We start from the raw sequence: 21352 nt of genomic DNA, 5'->3' as shown, positions 1-21352 counted from the left end.
TTACGGAGAGCTTTCCTTAGAGATGAATTATAGGTCCGAAGTCTAACAAAAAATGAGTAGGTGCATTAAACAAGCGATGGAGTGGAGATATCCTATATCTTCAGGCTTTCATCCTCCCCTCTTTCAACCTGCATTGGCATATCAATATACCACCTTTTCTTGAGATTGGTTGTAGGATGCCATACAGCTCAAGCAATCAAAACTCAAAATATTGGCCAAAAGGACCAGGAAGGCAGGAAGTACCTCGAGCACAGTTTTAGAGGACATTAAAACTGTATTTGGTTTAAAAGAAAAGATACGGGCATGTAGAACCAAACACAGCCTAAATGAATGGGCATGTAAAAACAGTCGACCTCCAACTAAGGTTCAAAGTATCAATACACAATACATATCAGCCAATATGTATTGTGTCAGAAGCACCCCGATACGCCCCTATAGAGGGTGTATCGGGGTTTTGGCCAGTTCAGGAGGTGGATGAATCCTAAACCAACCCCTGAACCGGATTTGAAAAAAAAAAAGTACCGACACTGCCCGATACATATCAATATTTAAAACCCTGCCTCCAACAATGTTCTTTAAGCCTGTGCCATTACCCATAGATCCCAGATCTCATTCAAGAATTCAACAGCACAAAAAAAAAAATAAAATAAAGCTTTATTAGCACATTATGACCTATTCTCATATATTTTCTTGCCCAAGTAAAAGGTGAAAATTGACAGTCATGACTGATTATATTGAACAAGAGATTGATGGCTAAAATTTGGATCTTGATAACCTAATTTAACGTTAATCCATTTGCGAAATTTGTCATCGTGAAATATCTAGCGACTGCATTGTTTATATTTATCTCTTAGCCCTCTTAACTAAGGGTGTCGATGGACCAGGTTTGAGGTAGACCTAATATAAATTAAAATCAATTTGAACAGATTGGACGGTCAAGTCATTGAATTGGGCCAGTCCAGAATTGTGCAAATTATTCATGGGATTGGATTGGATTGGATTGGACCCGTTCCATCTGTAATAGACTATGTAAACAAGGAGAACATATAAACATAACATGAAAAAGGCTCGGCTAGAGTAGAACATCAATCTCGAATTCTCAACATCACAGTTGTAGAAGCCAGACTGGCCTCTCATTCAACTCAAATCTCTCCAGTTCCAAGAGGCTGCCTAGATGTATCACCAGAAGCCCATGCTTGATAATCCTTTACAAGCTGAATGTAACCATCAAAAAAGAGCAATGATTCAGAAGAAAATGTTTACAACAGCAACATCAGATACTAATAATTCTCGTCTTCAAGCAGAACTACTTCAAAATTGAAAATAAGAAGCCACCAATAAAGCAGAAAGAGCTGCAACAGAACTATTTGCATCCATACAAAGAGATGCCAAATTCTTTTTTCTAGGGAAAAAACAATTGAAGAAAATTTGATCATGAAAGATCGCAATCACAAACCAGATACAAACCAAGTTCCTATGTGCACCGGAAGAGCATGTATAACATGAATGATTGTGTACAACCAAGGGAATGCTTAATGAGATTGATGAAACATTCCAAACTCCAAAGCTGGTGAAAGTATGCAACATTAGAAATATAATCAAGTATACATGATTCTTACCACAGAAAAAAAAAAGTTACAAAACAAAAAAAATATATATATAGGTATACTGCATGACAACAAGTAAATCCATGGTTCAAACTCCAAAGTATCCATGCACCCAATACGGGTGTTTTGATAGAAAGAAAAATGATTTTTTACTCTCAAAATTTCCCAGGACGGTTTTAACATTATGTAACATTTAAAAACATTGTTTTTTTTTCCTGAAAAAATGGTGTATCTTAGACCTGCTGAATGCCAATATGATACAATACGCCTGTATCGAAATCGAAATTGTGAACCTTGAGTAAATCAACATTTAATTAGATGGACAAAAAAGAACAATAATTCATGAGTCTTAATTTTCTAAAACTTTCTCAAGTGTACAGATGCATCAATCAGTTGGAAAAAAGAGCTAATTTGTCGCCTGTAGCAATGTAAGCTGGTAATAGTGCAGGTCGCCACCTGATATTGCTCGTTTAGTGATCTTCAGGCTCTGTTTATCTGCAGTGCAAATTATAAACACATAGGAGTGCAAATGAGCTGAGTGTAAATCCTGGTTTACTTTTGTTTCAGATTTGACCACACTTTGTTTGTTTGCAAGTAAATTAGGAAGTAAAATGGCGTGAACCCAATTTGTATGTAATGAATGGATGTGGGAAGAAGGTTACTTGTTTGGGAGAAGTTAGGTAGGAAGCAAATTTATGTGGCCTCCACTTCATATAAGCAAGGAGTAAGTGGTCAGTTTTTCAAATGCAAAATTTGCACTGCCAATGGGTGCAAATGAGACCAAAAAAAGGAAAATTCTGAATCAGGTTAGACTGTAAATCATAGCCACAAACAAATGGATGAAAAACTGAACCAGGTGAAAATTTTGCATCCAGTTCATATTTGCACCGCAAACAAACAAAACCTTAATTAAAAAGCAAATCAAGACAGTGAACCTAAGACCTCACATCACAATAGAGAACCATCTCAACTGAGTAGGAAATAAGCAGCACTTAAAATTGCGTTTCCAAGTGGTCTGCAACTCAAGAGTATATATAGATTTTGAACCTAAAACCTCGCTCTCAAAACAGAGAACAATCCCAACAAAAACATGCCTCAACATGAAAGTTGAAGCCAAACACTTCAACATGCCTACCATGTCCATACAGCAGAATTTGGACCCATAGGAGAAGGGAACTTGGCTGAAGCCAAACTGTTTGCTGCATTCAAAGAGCTGAGACTTAAAAAGACAATCATCATGAATTGCTGGCAGAAGGGAATTTAAATGTAATTGATGTAGGACTAACTCAAATTCCAGTCCTTTGAGAATGATGAACGATCTTCCTTGATAAGAAATTTATGGCTGTTGATGGTTGTAATAGCTTCTTGAAGGAATAAAAGAAAATAGAGAGAGAAGACTTAGAAAGAAAGAGAATACCTGGAATCATAACGGGATAACCTAGAATCACTCTAGGGTATGGGAATCATCATCATCATCCATGCCTTATCTATGGGGTCGGCTACAAGAATCTTGTTTTGCCAATCCGTTCTATTTAAATCCATATCCACAGTTAAATTATTAATGCTTAAATCATTTCTCACTACTACCCATGTCCATTTTGGTCTAACCCGAGCTCTTTTAGCCCCTTCCATGTGTAACAAATCACTGCTCCTAACTGGTGCAGTTGGTGGTTGCCCAAACCATCTTAGTCTACTCTCTCAGTCTCTCTCATTTTATCACCTATTAGAGCTACTCCTAGGTTCCTATGGAGAACTTCATTCCTAATCCCATCCTTTCTAGTTTTTCCACTTATCCATCTTAGCATTTGCATTTCTGCCACATTCATTTTCAGGACATTGTTGTTTCTTGACTGCCCATAATTGGCATAAGCTCAAGAAACTGAATAAACATCATTGATCTTTGTGTACATCTATACACATTTAAAGACTCTAGAATCATAAAAATTCTAGGAGGCTAAGAGTCAATCTGTTAGACTCATGAGAATCCTACTAGGACTCTAACTGAATTGCCATTATTTTCAATTAAAAAAAAAAAAAAGACAACTAGCCCCAACCCTACTTATTCAATGACTCAAAACTTTTTTTAACCCAATGACTCCAAAGCTTAAAGCATATAGGATGTCTCCAAAGACTAGACAAATCAAACCCTATCATAGGACCCCTACAGAAAAATTGTAAAATAATGAAAATGCCCCTAGTGTCCAAAATTACAGAAATGGGTTCGACTATGATGCCAGAAAGACATGATATTGGAAAAGCTTACAGCTGATCAACTGGTATCATAAAAGAGGTGACCAATCAGGTGTTGTTAAACACAATTCACAGGGTTGCTTTGATTGGTCAAAGCTCGTTCGGTACCATGTCTGTATGGTATCATAGATTTTCCCCACAGAAATACATAAATTTTCAGAAAAATCCAAATTTTGACTCCTCAGCTCCTGCATTAGTAATTGTTGGGTTTAGAGATGGAAGGTTAGGGTTTTAGACTCTATCCTGAATTTATAGTGGCTGATGAACAACTGTCCAAGACCACCGCAACACACCAAGCTAGAGAAGTGGAAGCTACCTTTCACTTAGTATCAGCTAACTATATGGCAGATGCACTGGCCAAAGAAGGGGCTAATAGGACTCAACTATAGTGAAAGGAGGTAGAATGGAATACAAGCAAGGGTTGCTAACAGATTACATAGCAACTAGCAATGCTGGTGTAAAAACTGTTGGGATGCTTGGCATACTTCATCATACATTACCATCATTCTTTCCATACATTAATAAAGAAGAAAACTCTCGGTAGTTAGTGAGAAGGGGGGGGGGGGGGTGAGGATAGAGAACTTAGTGGACAGGAGTGTTAAAGTTGGCAAGAGCTTAGGCCTGTTTGTTTGGGCTGGAGAGAAGTTTGCCAGAAGGGCCTTTGAAATATTTGAAAGGTGCAAAAGGGAAGAGAGATGAAGAAATCTATAGTTGGGGAAGGAGGAGAAGCATGGAATGAGGAAGGCAATGGGCAAGAAGTACTCGAAGGAGATGATTGAGGTGCTCTTCATCTGAGAAGGCTGCATTAATTTTTATTTCTTTGATCAACAACAGTAAAAAAAAGTTATTAAAGAAAGAAAGAAAGTTACATCTCTTGGGTAGCCTCAGCTACCACCACAGCATTTTTTTTTGTTAATAACAGAAACTTTTTATTAAATAAAGAAACAAGAACTTGCAAAGGAGGCAAAGGGCAGAGAAAATCTCTTAACCCTCCCTTAGAGTAAAACAGAAAAAAAAATTACAACACCGCCCAAAATAATTGTTCCCTTCCCACCCGTTGTTTAGCCAGACCATCTGTAAAGGAATTAGCAGTTCTCTTCACCCAATGAAGTTGAATCTCTATTCTTCAAGGAAATTACTATTGTCCTTGGCAACCCCAGCATAGCTTACAACAAGTAAAACTATCTTAACATTACAATTGACCCCAAAAACAATGTCCTTTATTAACCCCTCGCTTTTCTAACTGATCCGTTATACTGTTTGCTGCCTTTGGAACCCATTACTAGTTTACTACTTGCATATCCCTTGATAATCTTTTGAATTTTTTGACCTTATTTCTGAAATACCAAGCAGCCTTATCATTTTGTTTCAACCATCTTATGATCACCTTCGAATCACCATCTATTATCAGCTTCCTAACACCCCTATTTCCCAAGCTTCCTGTACCCCAAACACCACAGCCTTCAGCTCGGCTGTTGTGGAATCCCCTTCCCCTAGTGGTCCTGAAAACAGCAGCACCATTTCTCCATCTTCATTCCTTATCTATCACCCCTCCCATTCCAGAAGGACCCGGGTTGTCAAAGCTGCTACCATCAAAATTCATTTTAAGGAAATCAGTCATAGGAAGTACCCAAATTTTCACAGTTTTCTTCTTTGATGAAGCTGTAATTGCTCCCCAATGTCTGATAACATCTTCAGAAGTCTGAGAACAAATGTGTTGACTTCACCCAGTGTGCCACCTTTATCATTATACCTTCAATCAATGTTTCTTTACTTCTTTTCTTCTACTCGAAAATTCTTAAATTTCTTTCTTCCCATATTGTCCAAACCGCTGCTGCCCTCATGCATCTCCACAATAATCTTCCCCTTCTTTTCAGCCAACTAAAAGTAGAGAGATCAAATAACATGTCCAAACTATTTGGGGCATTCCACTTGCACCAAACAGAGAAAAAAACAATCCCAAACATAGCAAGCAAAGGGACAGGAGATAAGTAGATGATGAACAGTTTCACCATTTGATTCACACAGAAAACACCAATTAGGGAAAAGGCACCAGCCAGGTCTCTTCCTCTATAATAAGCCATATGTGTTGATAACACCAAGGAAGGCCTCCCAACAAAAAAGTATTCACCTTAGGGGGGATCGGGCGGCACCAAACTTTTGGCTAGGAAAGAAAGCTTTAAAAAAAGGATGCACAGGTAAAACCCCAAAAGGATCAAGAAAAACACCATCCACCATTTTCAATAGTTCTGAAACAAGGCCCATCTCTGAGTCCCTCACATTTCTATGAAAACCCAAGTTTCAACCCAGACCAGAGAGGGAGGGAGACGGAAACAAAAAGTCAGAAATAGGTCTTCCCCTCAAGAATGAAAAGGCAAACAAAGAGGGAAACAACTCCTTTAAAGGAGCTTCACCCACCCAAAGATCCTCACAAAATTTGATTTTATTACCTGAATTGAGGTCAAACTTGATGTGATTAAGAAAGAGTGGAAGAACCTTCTGGATAGCCTTCCACAAAGAAGCACCAGAAACCCTGTGAGAGATTCCAGCATCCCAACCATTCTCTGAGAGCCCATGAATGCTGACCACAACTTTGTGCCATAGTTTGTCTGATTCCAAGGCTGCATCAATTTTCTTTGTATCAGGTGTTCCTGATGTTTTCATTGTCCCATTGTTGTTGGGTTGGGTGTTATCCTAATACATTGCATTGTTTGTAATCTGTCTCTTTCTTCTTTAATAAAATTTTCTTGTACTTCTAAAAAAAGCATTTTACTGATCAAAAAACAAAACAAACAAATTTTATTAGGATGTGGAAAATCCTTTTACTCCATAGTTGGATAAAGGAACTAGTACAACATCCCAGGCTTGGCGGTCTCTAAGCCAAACATTTCCTTGTTACCCCATTCCTTAGAAGAACATCAGTAATGTTATTTTCTGATCTAAGTGTTTATCTAAACAAGGAGCCCATGTTGCAAAACAATGTCATTGCTTCTCTCCAAATGAATTGAAGGATCCATGGGCCTACAGGCTACAACTCTACACATGGAAGTAGCCAATGACCATTTCATCTATAGTATTGTACTATTTTACTTTTATCAGCAGTTAAAAGTGTCAGTTAGTTTAGTTGGAAAAGTAACGGACAGTTGGATCCCTAACTCACTTTTTTTTTTGGCAAAGTAAAAATAAAAATTGATTGATAAAATAAAAAACAGGTTACAACCCGAACAGGGGTGTCAAGATAACACCCAACCCAATTACCCCAACAGAAGGATTATAAAGACACAAAACTAACAAAAAGAAAAACAGAGAACACTGCACTTCAAAAATATGCTAGTCTTCAGCTTCAAATGCCTCGTCGTATCTGCCTTCGTCCTCATCCCAAACTTTTTTCTTCTTTCTGTCGCAAATTCTTCTTCACTCTCTCTTCCCTTTTACTCTCTTCAAATGCTTTGAAAGCTCTTCTACCGAACTCTTCACCTTCCCAAAAGAATAGCCTTAACTCTTGCCAATTCTTACCTCCCTTTCCACCAAGCTCTTAATCTTCACTTTATCCCCCTCCTTTTTATCAGCTTGTTGAGACAAAACGAGACAACTCTCCCCAGCTTGACTTCCCTCCTCCTCCTTATCCCCTGACTCTGGCCTAACCTCTAGACCTTCCTTTTTCGGGATCGACATTATCTCCCTTACTACATCTTGATGCTCCTCCCCCCTCCTTTCATCACCCTTCTTCTTCAGTTCTAAAACTTTTAATCTCTTCCTCTTGTAGACTCTTTTATATATTAATTGGAGGGACCAGCCCCATCTCCAAACTCCATGGCTGTAATGAAATGGAAGAGAGCTTGACTCAGAAATCACCAAAAGAAATAAACTTACCTGTTTACTGGACAAACTTGTCTTCTCCTTCTTCCCTCCACGGCATTGTTTCCTTAGATCAAAACTTTCATCGTGACTTCTGCATTGATCAATCTCCTCAAGATCTGCATGAACAATCCACCTCCCAAGATTTCCAGACTGAAATGCATGCCCAGTTCTTAGACTCTGCTTGAACTTTCTCTTGTTCGAGACCCTCAACTTGAAATGAGGTTTCTTTGAAATCTCTCCAGCATTATTGATGAGCTTGGATTTCAAAACTCGGTCCACTTTCAGACCTTCATCGCCTTTTCCAGCCCGAGACGCCTCTTGTTCTTCTGAAAGTCTGGATCCCTCTTTCTCTTTCAACTCCCTAACTCTCCCCTTCTTTTTCTTCTTCCACATGTCCCACCGAATTAGCCTCCCCCCTAACACTGCTAGCTTTTAATAAGAGAAACTCCGTCATCGTAACATCCCCACTTAAGTTTATCATTATTCTTTATGTGGCCCAATGAACAGTCCCCAACCACGCCAATAATATTTTTCCTTCTGAAAATATCCTCATCTTCAACTTCACACCCTTCCCCCTTCGACTCGACCTGACTGTGCGTCTTCCCCCCAAACTTGTCAGAACACAACCAGACCTTCTTAGCCTCCTCACTCCACATCTCCATATTCTCAATCCATCTTGCTGGCTATGACCCTTCTAGGACCAGTCTTAAGTCGAAAATTTCACCAGCAAATCGAGGAGGTGGAGAAGTAGGAACAAAGTGAATCTCTTCAACTTCGATTAAAATATGAGCAGCAATCAGGTTTCTCCAAGAAATTGTTCTAGAATCAACAAATCTGAATCTTCCACAAGCGTGTCCCACGGCCTTAAAGGTTTGGAACTCCACACGTGCAGGGGAATCCCAAACACAGTAATCTACACCATGTTTAAAGGACCCATATCCCTAATTGCTCCAACTAAAGGATCCCATCTTCCAATTTCTAAGGTCAGGGCTCTCAAAACTTATTTTGCCTCCTCACTTTTGAAAGTGAACAAAAAGAAGCTGGCATTCAGTCTTCTCACCCAAAAAGGTTTCTCAGGTCGCCATTCAGCATCAGCCCACTCTTCAATCTTCTCCACATCTGGGTCAGAATTTATGAAGTGATCAACCAAGCTGTGATCCAGTAATCTGAGTCGACCTCTAAGTTCTCCATCCGGATTCACTATCACTAGATCCACCATATCCAATGTTTAACAACACACTTTGAAATCTATCAAACCATGCATGAGGACTTTGTTTAAGCCAACACAAATCATTCTTGAGCTCAACCCAGAAATCAGAACAAATAAAGAAGAGAAGAGGAGAGAAGAGAAGAGAGGTTCGAGAGCCAAAGAATCTACGCTCTCAACAGTTCAATTCATTCTATTGTATCTTTATGGTGATCTCTTCCCTATTCCTTTCCTAACTCACTATCAAAACCCGCCCCTTTCTTACTGACTATGTTTTTACTTCGTCAAGACAAATATATAAATAGAAAATTGTGGAAAATATTATAACAAAACATGCCAATGCGATAACATGATATAGGAATATTAACGGAATGCTTAGAACAATAAGAAAGCTCAATCAGTCTATGACTAGTGCACCTTGATATAACTTAAAGTTCACATCCTTGTTGCTGATAAGTGAAATTCTTATAACAAAAATATTAGTAAGATTAAAAAACAGAGGAAAAAAAACAGCAAGGATGAGGAAGGGAAGGAAGAGGAGCACCACAGACCATCCATGGAATCTGTCACAATTTTACAATCTAGTCAAAATTCAAAAGACAAAAGCAAAGTAAAAGTAAACATTGAATTGCAGCGACTCTCAAAATCATCAAGAAATTCAGGAGTTGCAAGAATATATTCAAAGTCCCTATATTGACAGAACAGATTTTTTTTGTTCCTTGTGATCCCACTTCTCATATTAGGAACCTTTGTTATTTTAAGGAGTGCATATTATTTACCCCTATAATTAGAAATTATTCTTTTAAAATAGGTAAGTAAATGCACAAGAAACTTCAATAAATGTTTTACTAACCTGTCTCATAAATCTGGGAAGCATTATCCTTAGTATTTGTTCAATGACTTGAGTTCCAGCTGATTCAATCACATTCACCGGAATTGATCGAAATGGAAATGGGATATCAATTGAAACCTGAATGCCATGTGTCAATTCATAAGCAAGATGGAGAGTAATAAATTCATCCATTGAATCATATACCACATTCTAACTAAAATGAAGTAGTAATCCAACCTCAATGGTTGTATCTGAGGTGAGCTCCTGGACTGACAAGTTATCCTGTTCGTTACCACAAGATATTTGATTCACCATTGAGGCTGCATTTCCCATACTTAATTAGTGTCAAAGCACTTTCTAATAATGTAGACTTTTAGACTCAAACTTTGAATAAATGCACTATGAAGAACCTCCATATGGTTGCTCCATGCTCACTTCCTCATTCAAATCACCATGCAAAAATGCATTTTTTACATTCCATTAAAATCTAATAAGTAGAAACAAGACAAATAACAACACATGCTGTTAGACAGTTTTGTATGCCCTTAGCTTCAATCCGATTTGATGTACTTTTGTTATTTAGTGTAAATAAATAAAGTGCATGTTTGATTCATGTTGTTTGGTATGATTCTGTGTAAGACCCTAAAACTGGACACTTATAGAGACTCGTGTTAGTTTTAAATGTTCACAGCCATTGGACAAGTCTGGGGAGATTTATCCTACCAAGGCTGATACTGGTGTGCCACCAAGTGTTGGGATGGCCTGTCTCGGCCACTAGAGTGAGACCCAAGGCACATGCAGTATGGGATTACTCGAATCCTTGAACCGGACCAGATTTCCAATATTGCCCTGGACCTTAGAGATAGATGGGCAAAACTAGAAAGTTACACCTGACCCCTAGACTCGATTATGACACTTCACTAGGTGTCGGATCGGGCTGTCTTTGATATGCCAATCAGTAAGATCCTTAGATGGGGATCAAAACCTGGGTATGTTGGGACAGTCTGAGAACTCATCTGAGTGGGTGATCATAGTGACAGGATCAGCCCCTTTGTCAGACAAAGGGTAATGATCGGGAATGCACTCTCTCTGATGGAAACCAAACTGCCGGCAGTTGATTTCAATCGTTGGAATTTTGTTTTTGCAAAATTAATATATATATATATATGTACGGTTTTGAAATGTTTGCAAATGGTTTTAATTCCCGGGATCCATGTGAGTGGAGAGTGCGGCACTGTTCCTTGCATCCGAGGGAGAGGTCCTCTCTTGTCGAGCAGTGCTTGATCATTATGGGCTAAGAGGTTAAGTGTAAGACCATTTAGGATAGCACCTGATCGGCTAATCTTGCACGTGCCCCCAGTCCCTGGGTTTTTATAAGATGGCTTGGCCCAGGAACCACTTAATGTAAGTGTTGGGCCCATAGGGTCCATGTGATGGGCTCAGGGGTTCACTGAGCTTTTCAGTGAATTCGGCTAGGCCTTGTAATAAAGGTTGGGCCGAACCCATGTGGCTGGTGTGTAGATCAATGCTTGGGTCCACGCCATACAAATAAGCCCAACTGGGCAGCAGATTGGAAACAAATTAAGCACTGAACATTTAATGGGCCAAAAGCCCATTTCGAGCTGAGCTTATGTGATCACCCATCTATGGGGCGGATCTGAGATTATGTTAGCAAAAGGATAGGGCCTTTTAACCTTATCCACTCTGGGAGACCAAATTCAAATCAGATTTGAATCTGGTAACCTCCTGATAAGAACAGGAGTACGCTAACTTATCTGCAGATAGGATTAAGATAATCCCCTATCCAAATACTGATTTGGATTGGGATAACTCCTAATTAGGAGGTTTCTTAATCAAGAAGGAGGAGAAACACTAAGAGAAAAAAATATCAAATTTCGAACCAAGGGGTTTTAGAGAAAGCAAGAAAGCTTCCTGCGAATAGAGATCAGATCTCATTCATACTCCAGAGAGAAGAGAAGCAATTCTTCTGTCTTTGTCCTTGGAGTTCTCCTCCAGCCGCCGCCGCCATTGCTTCTCACAAGATTCGATCTTTGTAGAGGAAAGAAGTCAAGAAACCAGTTCTTGACATCAGTCTTGCAGAAAAGACTGAAGAAGATTCAGTGTTCAGAGTTTCCAAAGGATTCTTGCGAAGGATCCAGTGTGTAGGACGCACTCTACTGGTTCCGTTCCACCCACAGTTGTGTCATCTTCAGCAGGAGCGGATCTTGGTTTCTTCTTTGGGCGTGAAGACCAACTTTGGGAGATACTGCTTCTCCGGATCAGGTATATTCCTCCCTTTTGCTTTTGGTTCAGATCTGGTTCGATTATGGTTCAAGTAAGATCCTTGAATATTGAATTCTAAATTTAGGGAATATGATTCCCAGTTGGAAGAAGGTAGAAAAATTTTTGAAATTCGCCCACCCATTCCGCAACCTTCTTGGCGTCCATTAGATGGATCCTACCATTCTTTCACAAGCAAATGAAATTTTAGCAACGGATAGAAACATATCAACACAATTAACACCATATGTCAGCTAATCTAGCTTTAAGACACTGAACTAATCCATCAAAGAGAAACTTCTTTGTGTACACCCATCAACACCCAATCAATTTCATACGAAGAGGAAGAGGAATCAAATTCCAAGTACCATTTTATGAAATGCAGAAATTTCTTTTTTTTCATTGTTGTCCCCCACCCAGGATAAATAATGGTTTCCTAGACAAGCTTATTAGGAATAGAAATAGTAGACACTGGGGAGATAAAGCTACAGAAATTAAGAGATAATGAAGAAGCATAGAGACTAATGGAATTAGTATAGGAGTGCTTACTTCTCCAGAATGTAATGGGTAGGTGAAGATGATTAGCATGACTGGGTTGTGCATTATGACTAACAGATGTTGGAGCAAATGGTTGCATGACTTGAGCAAAGAATCATCAAGAGTAAACCTGCATAATAGGTGGCTTAGGAATCACACTAGAAGACAAAAGTGATTCATAAAAAATAGGGACAAGTTATACATATGAGCCATGACTAAAATATGTCATATGTGGAAGTAGAAACGTATGGTACATTATAGACTGAGAGAATATGATACAATATTAATAAAAATAATGTTTAAATGATGAGGTAACACTTGTAACCCCTTTTGGATCCTTGAGAAGCCTAGGCAAACGGACTTCACAGATGAGGATTAAGTTTATCAAGGATGTGAACAAGGCAGACACATCCAAATATATGTGGAGAAAAATAAACTAACAGACTATCAAGGAAAAGAATGTTGTGAAAGATTTTGAGATACAAAACTCAACCAAGGCATACGAATAAGATAACAAGCGACAAAGATAGCATCACTATAATAGGATTTCGAAACTGCCATTTGAAAAAAGAATGCCCTATTAACTTCAAACATGTGCCAATTCTGACACTCAGCAATGCCATTCTGTTGGGAGGTTGGTGTGTAGAATTTCAGTGTAGTATACCCTATTGATTAAAAAGTCAGAAAATTATGAACATAGAAATTTTATGTACTAAGGGAAGCATGAAATGAAGTTCAGATTAGGAAAAGCTTTACATTCTCAGCAAAAGATCAGCAGAAAATCTCCAATTAGATGGTACTAACACCCCTGGCATTATATCCTCCAACAAAGAGTACAAGCTGAGAATTTGTTAGGTTTCCAAGAGGTAAACCACACACCCTTATGGGTCAGGACGCAGTTACTCCCCACTGGTTAGCTTATCTGGTGTCATCCAATGATGTCAAAGAAAAATATATTCAAACCTTCCCAGTTTCTTCTACAACCTGACAACAAAAGTATGAAAAAAAAAAAATTGGACCTCCCATCCATTGACAAATTAAGAAAGGATGAAAGCATGGCTAGTACAAGGCATCTAGTGATCAATAGCTTCAGCCAAAAAAATTGAACTACACTAAAGCAGCCAAGCCAGGCACAAGGATGAGATGATTGTTTCAGCCCATTGATAGCTCTTTCAATTTACATACTTTTCCTACCTCCCCCTAAGCAACATACCCTGGAGGTTGCTCCATATAAATCTCCTCTTCAAGCATACCATGAAGAAATGCATTCTTAATGTCCATCTGATACAACAGCCAATTAAAACAAGCAACAAGAGAAATAATAACATGAAATGAAGTGAGTTTAGCAACCTGAGAGAAAGTCTCAAAATAGTCAACTCGGCATGTCTTTGTGAAGCCCTTAACAACAAGTCAAACTTTCAATCCCTCAACACCACCATCAAGACAATGTTTCACAATAAATATGAATCAGCATTCAACAGCCTTCTTCCCTGGTGGAAGAGCATTAAGGTCCCAAGTGTCATTAAACTAAAGAGCATGTATTTCTTCATCTATGGCTTTCTTCAAGTCAAGAGAGCAGAGGGCATCCTGAACAAACTCAGGGATAGAAATAGAAGATAACAAGGATACAAGCAACGATGAGTAGGAGAAGCATGATTATAAGAAACAAATTGAGAAATAGGATGAGCTGTGCATGATTGCTTACTTTTACAAGGTGCAATAGGGAGTGTAAGTGGGTGTGGATCGGCACAAAGGGGTCTTGGCTCAAACAATTGCAGAAATGGCACCTTGGAAGGGTGGCCATCGGAGGTAATAGGGAAAAGGAGATCTGAGAGAGAGGAAGAGCAGGAAAGGAAGTCTTTGGGGCAAGAACAGTTATAACCTCTCAAGGACTCTTGAGGGGAGAATGTGGATTCTATTAGAGCATTCCTATTCAGGGGATCCCCATTTATAGTTTTTTTTTCCTCAAAACCTTTTTCCTTCAAAAAGTTCTATTTGGGCTCCTTTCTAGAAGATTGGCCCAATTGGTGCCTTATAGATTACTTGTGTTCTCACCCTTTCCTGATGCAAATGTAGGAAGACACACAATTGCAGGCTGTTACAGAGAGATCTAAATTAGGAGTTCGATGTAGCAACAGAAGCAATGATGATGATGGTGTCAGAGCTTGTTAAACGTATATGTAAATCACTCTAGGATAGGAAGTAGCAATGAAAACAAGGAATCATCAAAAGAAATAATTGTAGTAGAGGAGAATGGTGTTGACTCAAAGGAGGTGACATCAAGACGAACAAAATTTGTACACACCTATGGGAAATAACACTTATAACCTTTCTAGGTACAAAAATATCCAAGAAAAATGTATTTAACAGTCTGAATATCAAGTTTATTAAGTCCAGAACCTAGTTCATGAACTAAGCAAATACACAACAACAGAGAGGCCATGGAGACATCAAAGGAAACAACACATAAAAAAGGAAACTATCCATGAAGAACAGATTATGGTAAATGGTTAATAAGAAAAAAGGAAGTTAAAACAGCATCACTCCAATATGATTTGGGTACAGAGTTACAGACATTTGAAAAGAGAAGAGCACCAGCAGCATCGAAAAGATGGCAATGTTTTCGCTCAGCAACCCCATTTTGTTAAGGGGTGCAAGTGCGAAACGATTCATGAATAATGCCACACTGATAAAGTAGGCTTGAAAGGCATTTTGCATGTATCCTAAAGCATTATCTAAGCGGAAAAAAAAAAATAGTAGAAACACCAAATTGATTCTTAATCTCGACATAAAAGGGATGAAGGAGAGAATAATTCAAAACACACTTTCATTAAATAAGGCATGTCATTCTTGAAATAAAGATTACAAAGCATTTGAACCCATTGTAAGAACTGACACGACTAAGACTCTAGACATCTGAATTGACAAAAGAAAAAGGACTCAATGCTCTATTATTATCAGTTGGAACAAAAGAACTCTTATGGAAACTAACATGACTTGCAATCTAATTGAGACACACGACCAACAATATGGGATCAAACATATGAATCCATTCTACCATTCTACTCTATTTGGTGTCCTGCTTTTAGATGTTTGTGTTAGAGCAAAGATGAAAAGGGAAAAAAGAAAACAACAGGGCCCCTAAAATCAAGTGATAGAATCTAAAGTGAGAAAAGCTAATACAGTTCCAGGACAAATTAAAAGTAAGAGAAAGAAATTAATTATATATGGTATTAAATAGCAAAGTTGTATTAAAAGAGTTGCTAAAGAGGTTCTTGGAGAAACAAAGGGAAAAAATGACTGTTGAGTACAGGTGAAAGTCAGGTACCCAACTTGAAGAATTTAAACAATGTTGGCCCCAGACCCTCAAGCTGAGCCCTTCAAACATTAACAAATGCTCAACCAAAGACCACCCAAATTGAAACCCTAGTTGATTTGGTGGTGAAATAAAATGGTTCAACAAATGACTAAAACAAAGAGACACAAAACTTGAAAAACAATTAAAAAATGAAGGAAACTTAGAGGGACACCAAATGCTAAAATAGAAGCTAAGGAATTAGTAAGTGAAGTCAAAATCAAGGCAAATAGTTAATTTTATAGGCTCAGATCAGAAGGAGTACAAATACAAATATGTAGAGTGCAAAATCTTGTATTTTATATTATTTTGTATCTATTTGCATTTGTACTCTTTCCAAACTGAGCCTACGGAAAGAGTGCATATACAAATATGTACAGTACAAATACAAGGTTTTCAAATACGGTATAATAAGGTTTTTCGTTCTACATATTTGTGTTTGCACTCTTCCCAAATGAAGCTACAGACTCATTTTGGGAAGAGTGCAAATACAAATATGTACAGTGCAATACCTTGTCCCTTGTATGCAATATTTCTAAACCTTGCATTTGCACTCTTTCCAAACCGAGCCACAAGAAACTAAGTGCAAAGAAGGTAAGAACAGCAACATAAAGATTTTCAAAGCAAAGGGCAAAGAAAAGTAAAGTCTAGATTTCATTAAATGCATAAAAGTGAAGATCAAAAAGTTCTATTAAAAAATGAGGAGATTAAAGAGACATGAAGTTGTTTTCAAAAATTACTAAATGAAGATAGAGAAGCTTCAGAATGGAGCACAAAGAGCACACAAACTAATGCTCCAAAATGTAAAGAAGCATTAAGAAAGATCAAGGAAACACTTTGAGATTGTATCTCAATAAAAGTTCAGAAGTACATGATGAGATGGGCTTACTATGGTTGATTAAGTTGTTTGATATGGATGCTAAAACTACAATAAAGACCCTGATGACTAAAGGAAAAGTACTTTGCTCCCTATATATATGAACAAAGGTGATACATAAAGTCACAACAATTATTGAACCATGAAACCCACCCAACGAGGATGAATGAACAACAATTAAGACATCAACTGGTGTATTAGAAAACCAATGTGGATTCATGCTAGAGAGATCAACTATGAAATGTAATCTTTTACTTGGGATATTCAAAATGAAACTTAGGGAGTAAATTAGATATCAACATTTAATATGAAACAGGGCCTTCAAGTAGGTATTTTGATATCATTAAGGATAACCAATGTGCGAATTCAAAAGGGAAGAGGAAATTTTCAAATCGAAATGAGTTTATACCAAAGGTCAACATTTGTCAATATCTATTTTATATTAGATATAGATAAACTAAGTATTTACACGAGGAAGGTGCCTTGGTGTATGTTTTGGTTAATGAAATAGTATTAATAAGACTATGGTTGAATCCAGAGCTACAAACATTGAGAAATGCTTGCTGTACTAGTATCAAAAAAGTGGAGTGCAGAGTTGCAATTAATTCTTGCTGTACTAGTGCAGAACAGAGAAAATGGGAAATTCATACCATGGAATTTCTCGTTCTGTGCAACTACGACTGCTGAACCTTCCAACTGCAACCAGCCACCAACTAACAAGTGAGTAATAAAGCAATCAAATAAAACAGACGATTGACGATAAAAGGCTACTTCCCTTCACACTTAGGAATTCTTGAACGAGAGAAGACACTCAAACGGGGAGTAAATGGAGCAGCAGATACCTTGCAGGACAAAAGCCTAATGCAACAGCCATTAGGTTGCTCCTCGACTCTAACAAGCAGGACAGGGCAGACTTCAAAAGCAAAAAATTTAAACCGGTACACATAACAGCGAAAGGTATTATCATCAACCCGTTCAATCCTCTCGGCATCCAAAACAGAATACTGGCTTGCAGGCAAGCTCATATAGTCTCCTGCAACCAAGAAAAAAGTGGAAAACAAAAACTTAGAACATGTAAACTCAGCTTTCCCCCCTCACATCGTACCCTCGTATCTGCAACAAGTACCGACTTAGTGGGCGTTCGAGCAGTTGAACAGAAACCGTTTCGGACCGCCTCGCAACAAATCGAGCCCTCGGAGTAGAATCCGCATAAATGCCAACTGAAGGTTTGGGATCGTTATTCACCGCAGAAGCAACGCAGCCTCCAACGCTTCTAACACCATTAGGGATTCGAAGCTTTCTAGGCGTAACAGATATAGAACTGACACGCATATAGACGCTGAGCGCCATCAACAGACACCAGAGCAATATGCAACCGAACAATGACTAAACACACTGAACTCGATTTCGGCGGGTTAAGATAAGACGGCGAGAGAAAATGAAGCTTTGTTTGCTTCACCAGGATTTAGAAACATGAAATCCCTGACAACAAGCACCCCACGCGCACGTTAAAACGAGGTCAGAAGTTCGAGACTGGATCTGTTTCTCACACCCGACACCCGGCGCCTCACACGCACTTCCTACCATGCATTGTGAACATACATGCTCCGCATGAAAAAGAAATGGCAAAACATATGGGCCCACCACCCTAATCACTTAAAATCAGTCCTCACCCACTAGATTCCCTACCCGGAAAACATCAGAATTCCTACTTCAAGTACCAGTTGCAGATTGATCTCGATTTCGCTAGGCCAAGACCAATAGAATAATGCATTAAATTTGGAACATAAGAAAATATTGTTCTCATTCATAAGATGTTTCGTTCATGAAGCATGAAATTACACATCAAGAGGAAAATAACCAGCTAAAAAAGGCCTATCTTTACAAAATAAACCATTACACCAATACAGAGTAAATGACAGACCCAAATTACAGAACAAGAAACCCTAAGAACTTGTAAACTTGGTAACAGCTTTGGTTCCTTCAGAGACAGCATGCTTCGCAAGCTCTCCCGGCAACACCAAACGAACGGCAGTCTGGATCTCCCGGGACGTGATGGTCGGCTTCTTGTTATACCTCGCGAGCCTCGAAGCCTCCTGAGCGAGCTTTTCAAAGATATCATTGATGAAACTGTTCATGATCCCCATGGCTTTGCTTGAGATACCGATATCAGGATGAACCTGCTTCAAGACCTTGAAGATGTAGATCTTGTAGGTCTCAACGCTCTTCTTCGATCGCTTCTTCTTCTTATCTGATGAAGAAGCATCCTTCGGTAACTTCTTCTCTGCCTTGGGCTTCTTCTCTGCAACCGGAGTCTTCTCGGCCTTCTTCTCCTCGGCAGCCGAAGATGCTGGCTTCTTCTCTGCGGGCTTCTTCTCTGCTTTAGGCGCCATTAGAACTCAAGAATGATTTAGGCCTTTAGGGAAATGGAAGGTTGTTCGATTAGCGAGACGATAGTGGAGTAGACGATGAGAAGGGGAAACGCTTTCGACTTGACGAGAAAAGGAAGAATTGCGGATCTTGTTATATAGAGATTAGGAGATGCAATCTGATTGGTCGGAGAACTTTGACGCGGATCGAGGGGACAGAACCGTCGATTTGAAGAAAAAGGAACGGACAGAGAGGATTCGGTTGTTGTTTAGCTGGATCACAGGAAGCGAAATTTTCTGAGTACGAATTTAAAATAGAATCTTGCGCCATTTCTTTTTTTTTTATCTTTCGCGGTTGTTTACACTTTACACCATAGTGGGGCCTAGAGCTACGGTGCGTTGATGCTATCAAATGACAGACCGTGATGGCTGATTTCGTCGTAGGCGTACCACAGAGTCACAGACAAATGCTCGGGACCAGGCCCACCAGGTCACAAGTTTACACATAGGATCAACTCATTTTGGAAAAGATTATAATAATAAGATAGATAAATAAAAAAATATGCACTAATAAATAAACTAACCATAAAATGGTACGGAAATTTAAATATAAAAACTAACATGTAAAATGCAAAATTAAATATAAAAATCAACATGTAAAACCTAATGGTAGATGAATGTATAAAATTAAAGTGTAACAACTCAATGTTAAATATAAAAACCAACATGCAAAACCTAATGGTAGAGGTGTGTGTAAAAAACAAAGTGTAAAATGCAATGTTAAATGTAGAATTTAACATGTAAAATCTAATGGTAGATGCATGTATAAATACGAATGTGCAAAATCCAATATTAAATGTAAAATTTAATGGGAGATATATGTGTAAAAACCAAAAGTGTAAAAGTCAATTTCACCTTATTGAACCATTATTTTTTTTAACTCTCGTGTAAAAACCAATGTGTAATCTTTTACGAGCATTTGCTAATTATAAAAATACTATTATTTATTTTCTTGAATTTTTCATTAATAACAAAAGTGTAATTATTTATCTTCTTGAATTTTTTATTAATTACAAGTGATACTGAAAAAACCACGTCTCTTTTTTTGTTGTGCATATGGCATTAATTTTTTATATAATTACAAGAGTGCCATCAATATGTAATTATAATATTGCCACGAAATTGTTATTACTCTCTCTCTCTCGGACTATCAATGGATCATATTGGACCTGGTGGACCCAAACCAATTGGGTCAATTGGGTTTTGGGTCCTAATATATTGTCCCGATTCTTATTGAGTCAAAGCATGTTCCACCTAGTCATGAATTATAATTATATTATTTATATTGCATTTTTGTAAATACTTCCTAATTGGGTTCGAATTCATACCCATATTTTATCATATCCAATCGGATCCATAATTAATAGTGTCGGGTCATAATCGGGCATATCGTTATTAGAATCCAATCCGATAATTTCATTCCTAATCAATGGGTCAGGTTGAACCTGATGGACCTAAATCGATTGGGTTAGTGCAGATTTAAGTTCATGATATATTGTCTTGATTCTTATCAGGTTGAAATCAGTTCCACCCAATCGCGAGTTAATTTGGAGCCAGGTCTAAAATTAAAAACATTGAATTGGAAATTTGCGAGTCTAATGTGAGCTCGAGCTAGCTATAGTATTGGGCCAAAGCTTGGGCTAAAAATTTGTAGGGCTAGGCCCAAACCAAGTCTAAGCACAAAACTTATGACCAAGCCTATAATTTTTGGGCCAAGCTAGTTCTTCTCATGTACACCGCCTTAATATCTCAATCGAAATCCATGGAACAAAAGAAAACTAATATATTAAAACATTCCCTCTTCTCTCAATCTCTCTCTCTAGGAATTTAGCCACTCCCTCCCATCCTCCCCCCCCCCATTCCCCAACCCCTCTAATAGATACATTTGTTAAAAATGTCTTAATTAAATGTATTTTTTAATATTTTATTAATTACTTCAAAGTTACTATTTATAATTGTAAAATTATTTGTTATAAAAATCAAGTAATTAATGTAATTTAAGTATTTAACATAATAATTAATTGATTTAGCATATTTAATTAATTAAGTTAAATTAACTAATTACATAACACTATATTAACTTGCTTCATTTACTCAAATAGTTAACTTTAAATATG

The 21352-nt window shown here is 38.1% G+C and overlaps 2 protein-coding genes across 3 annotated transcripts; both read right to left on the bottom strand.

Annotated features, from left to right (window-relative positions):
- Positions 1-964: 964 nt before the first annotated feature.
- Positions 965-18401, bottom strand: LOC104604582 (uncharacterized). 2 transcript variants are annotated; one of them, XM_010268991.3, is made up of 6 exons: positions 17937-18399; positions 17649-17839; positions 17457-17502; positions 9995-10077; positions 9779-9895; positions 965-1214 (listed from the first exon to the last, which is right to left on the bottom strand). In XM_010268991.3, exons 1-6 carry the CDS (start codon positions 18154-18156, stop codon positions 1143-1145), a joined length of 729 nt encoding a protein of 242 aa, XP_010267293.1. In that variant the 5' UTR covers positions 18157-18399; the 3' UTR covers positions 965-1142. The 2 variants fall into 2 exon arrangements, with proteins under 2 accessions (XP_010267293.1, XP_010267294.1); XM_010268992.3 differs by lacking the exon at positions 965-1214 and adding an exon at positions 1902-2102 and having other exon boundaries at positions 17937-18401.
- A 183-nt stretch (positions 18402-18584) lies between these two features.
- LOC104604581 (histone H2B.3) lies at positions 18585-19315 on the bottom strand. Its single transcript, XM_010268990.3, has one exon. The coding sequence runs from the start codon at positions 19197-19199 to the stop codon at positions 18753-18755; it is 447 nt and encodes a 148-aa protein (XP_010267292.1). The 5' UTR covers positions 19200-19315; the 3' UTR covers positions 18585-18752.
- Between the last annotated feature and the right edge of the window lie 2037 nt (positions 19316-21352).

The sequence above is a fragment of the Nelumbo nucifera genome, chromosome 6 (assembly GCF_055504915.1).
Source record: "Nelumbo nucifera cultivar China Antique chromosome 6, China Antique-T2T, whole genome shotgun sequence".
Taxonomy (NCBI): Eukaryota; Viridiplantae; Streptophyta; class Magnoliopsida; order Proteales; family Nelumbonaceae; genus Nelumbo; species Nelumbo nucifera.
This window is presented reverse-complemented; position numbering and strand designations above follow the sequence as displayed.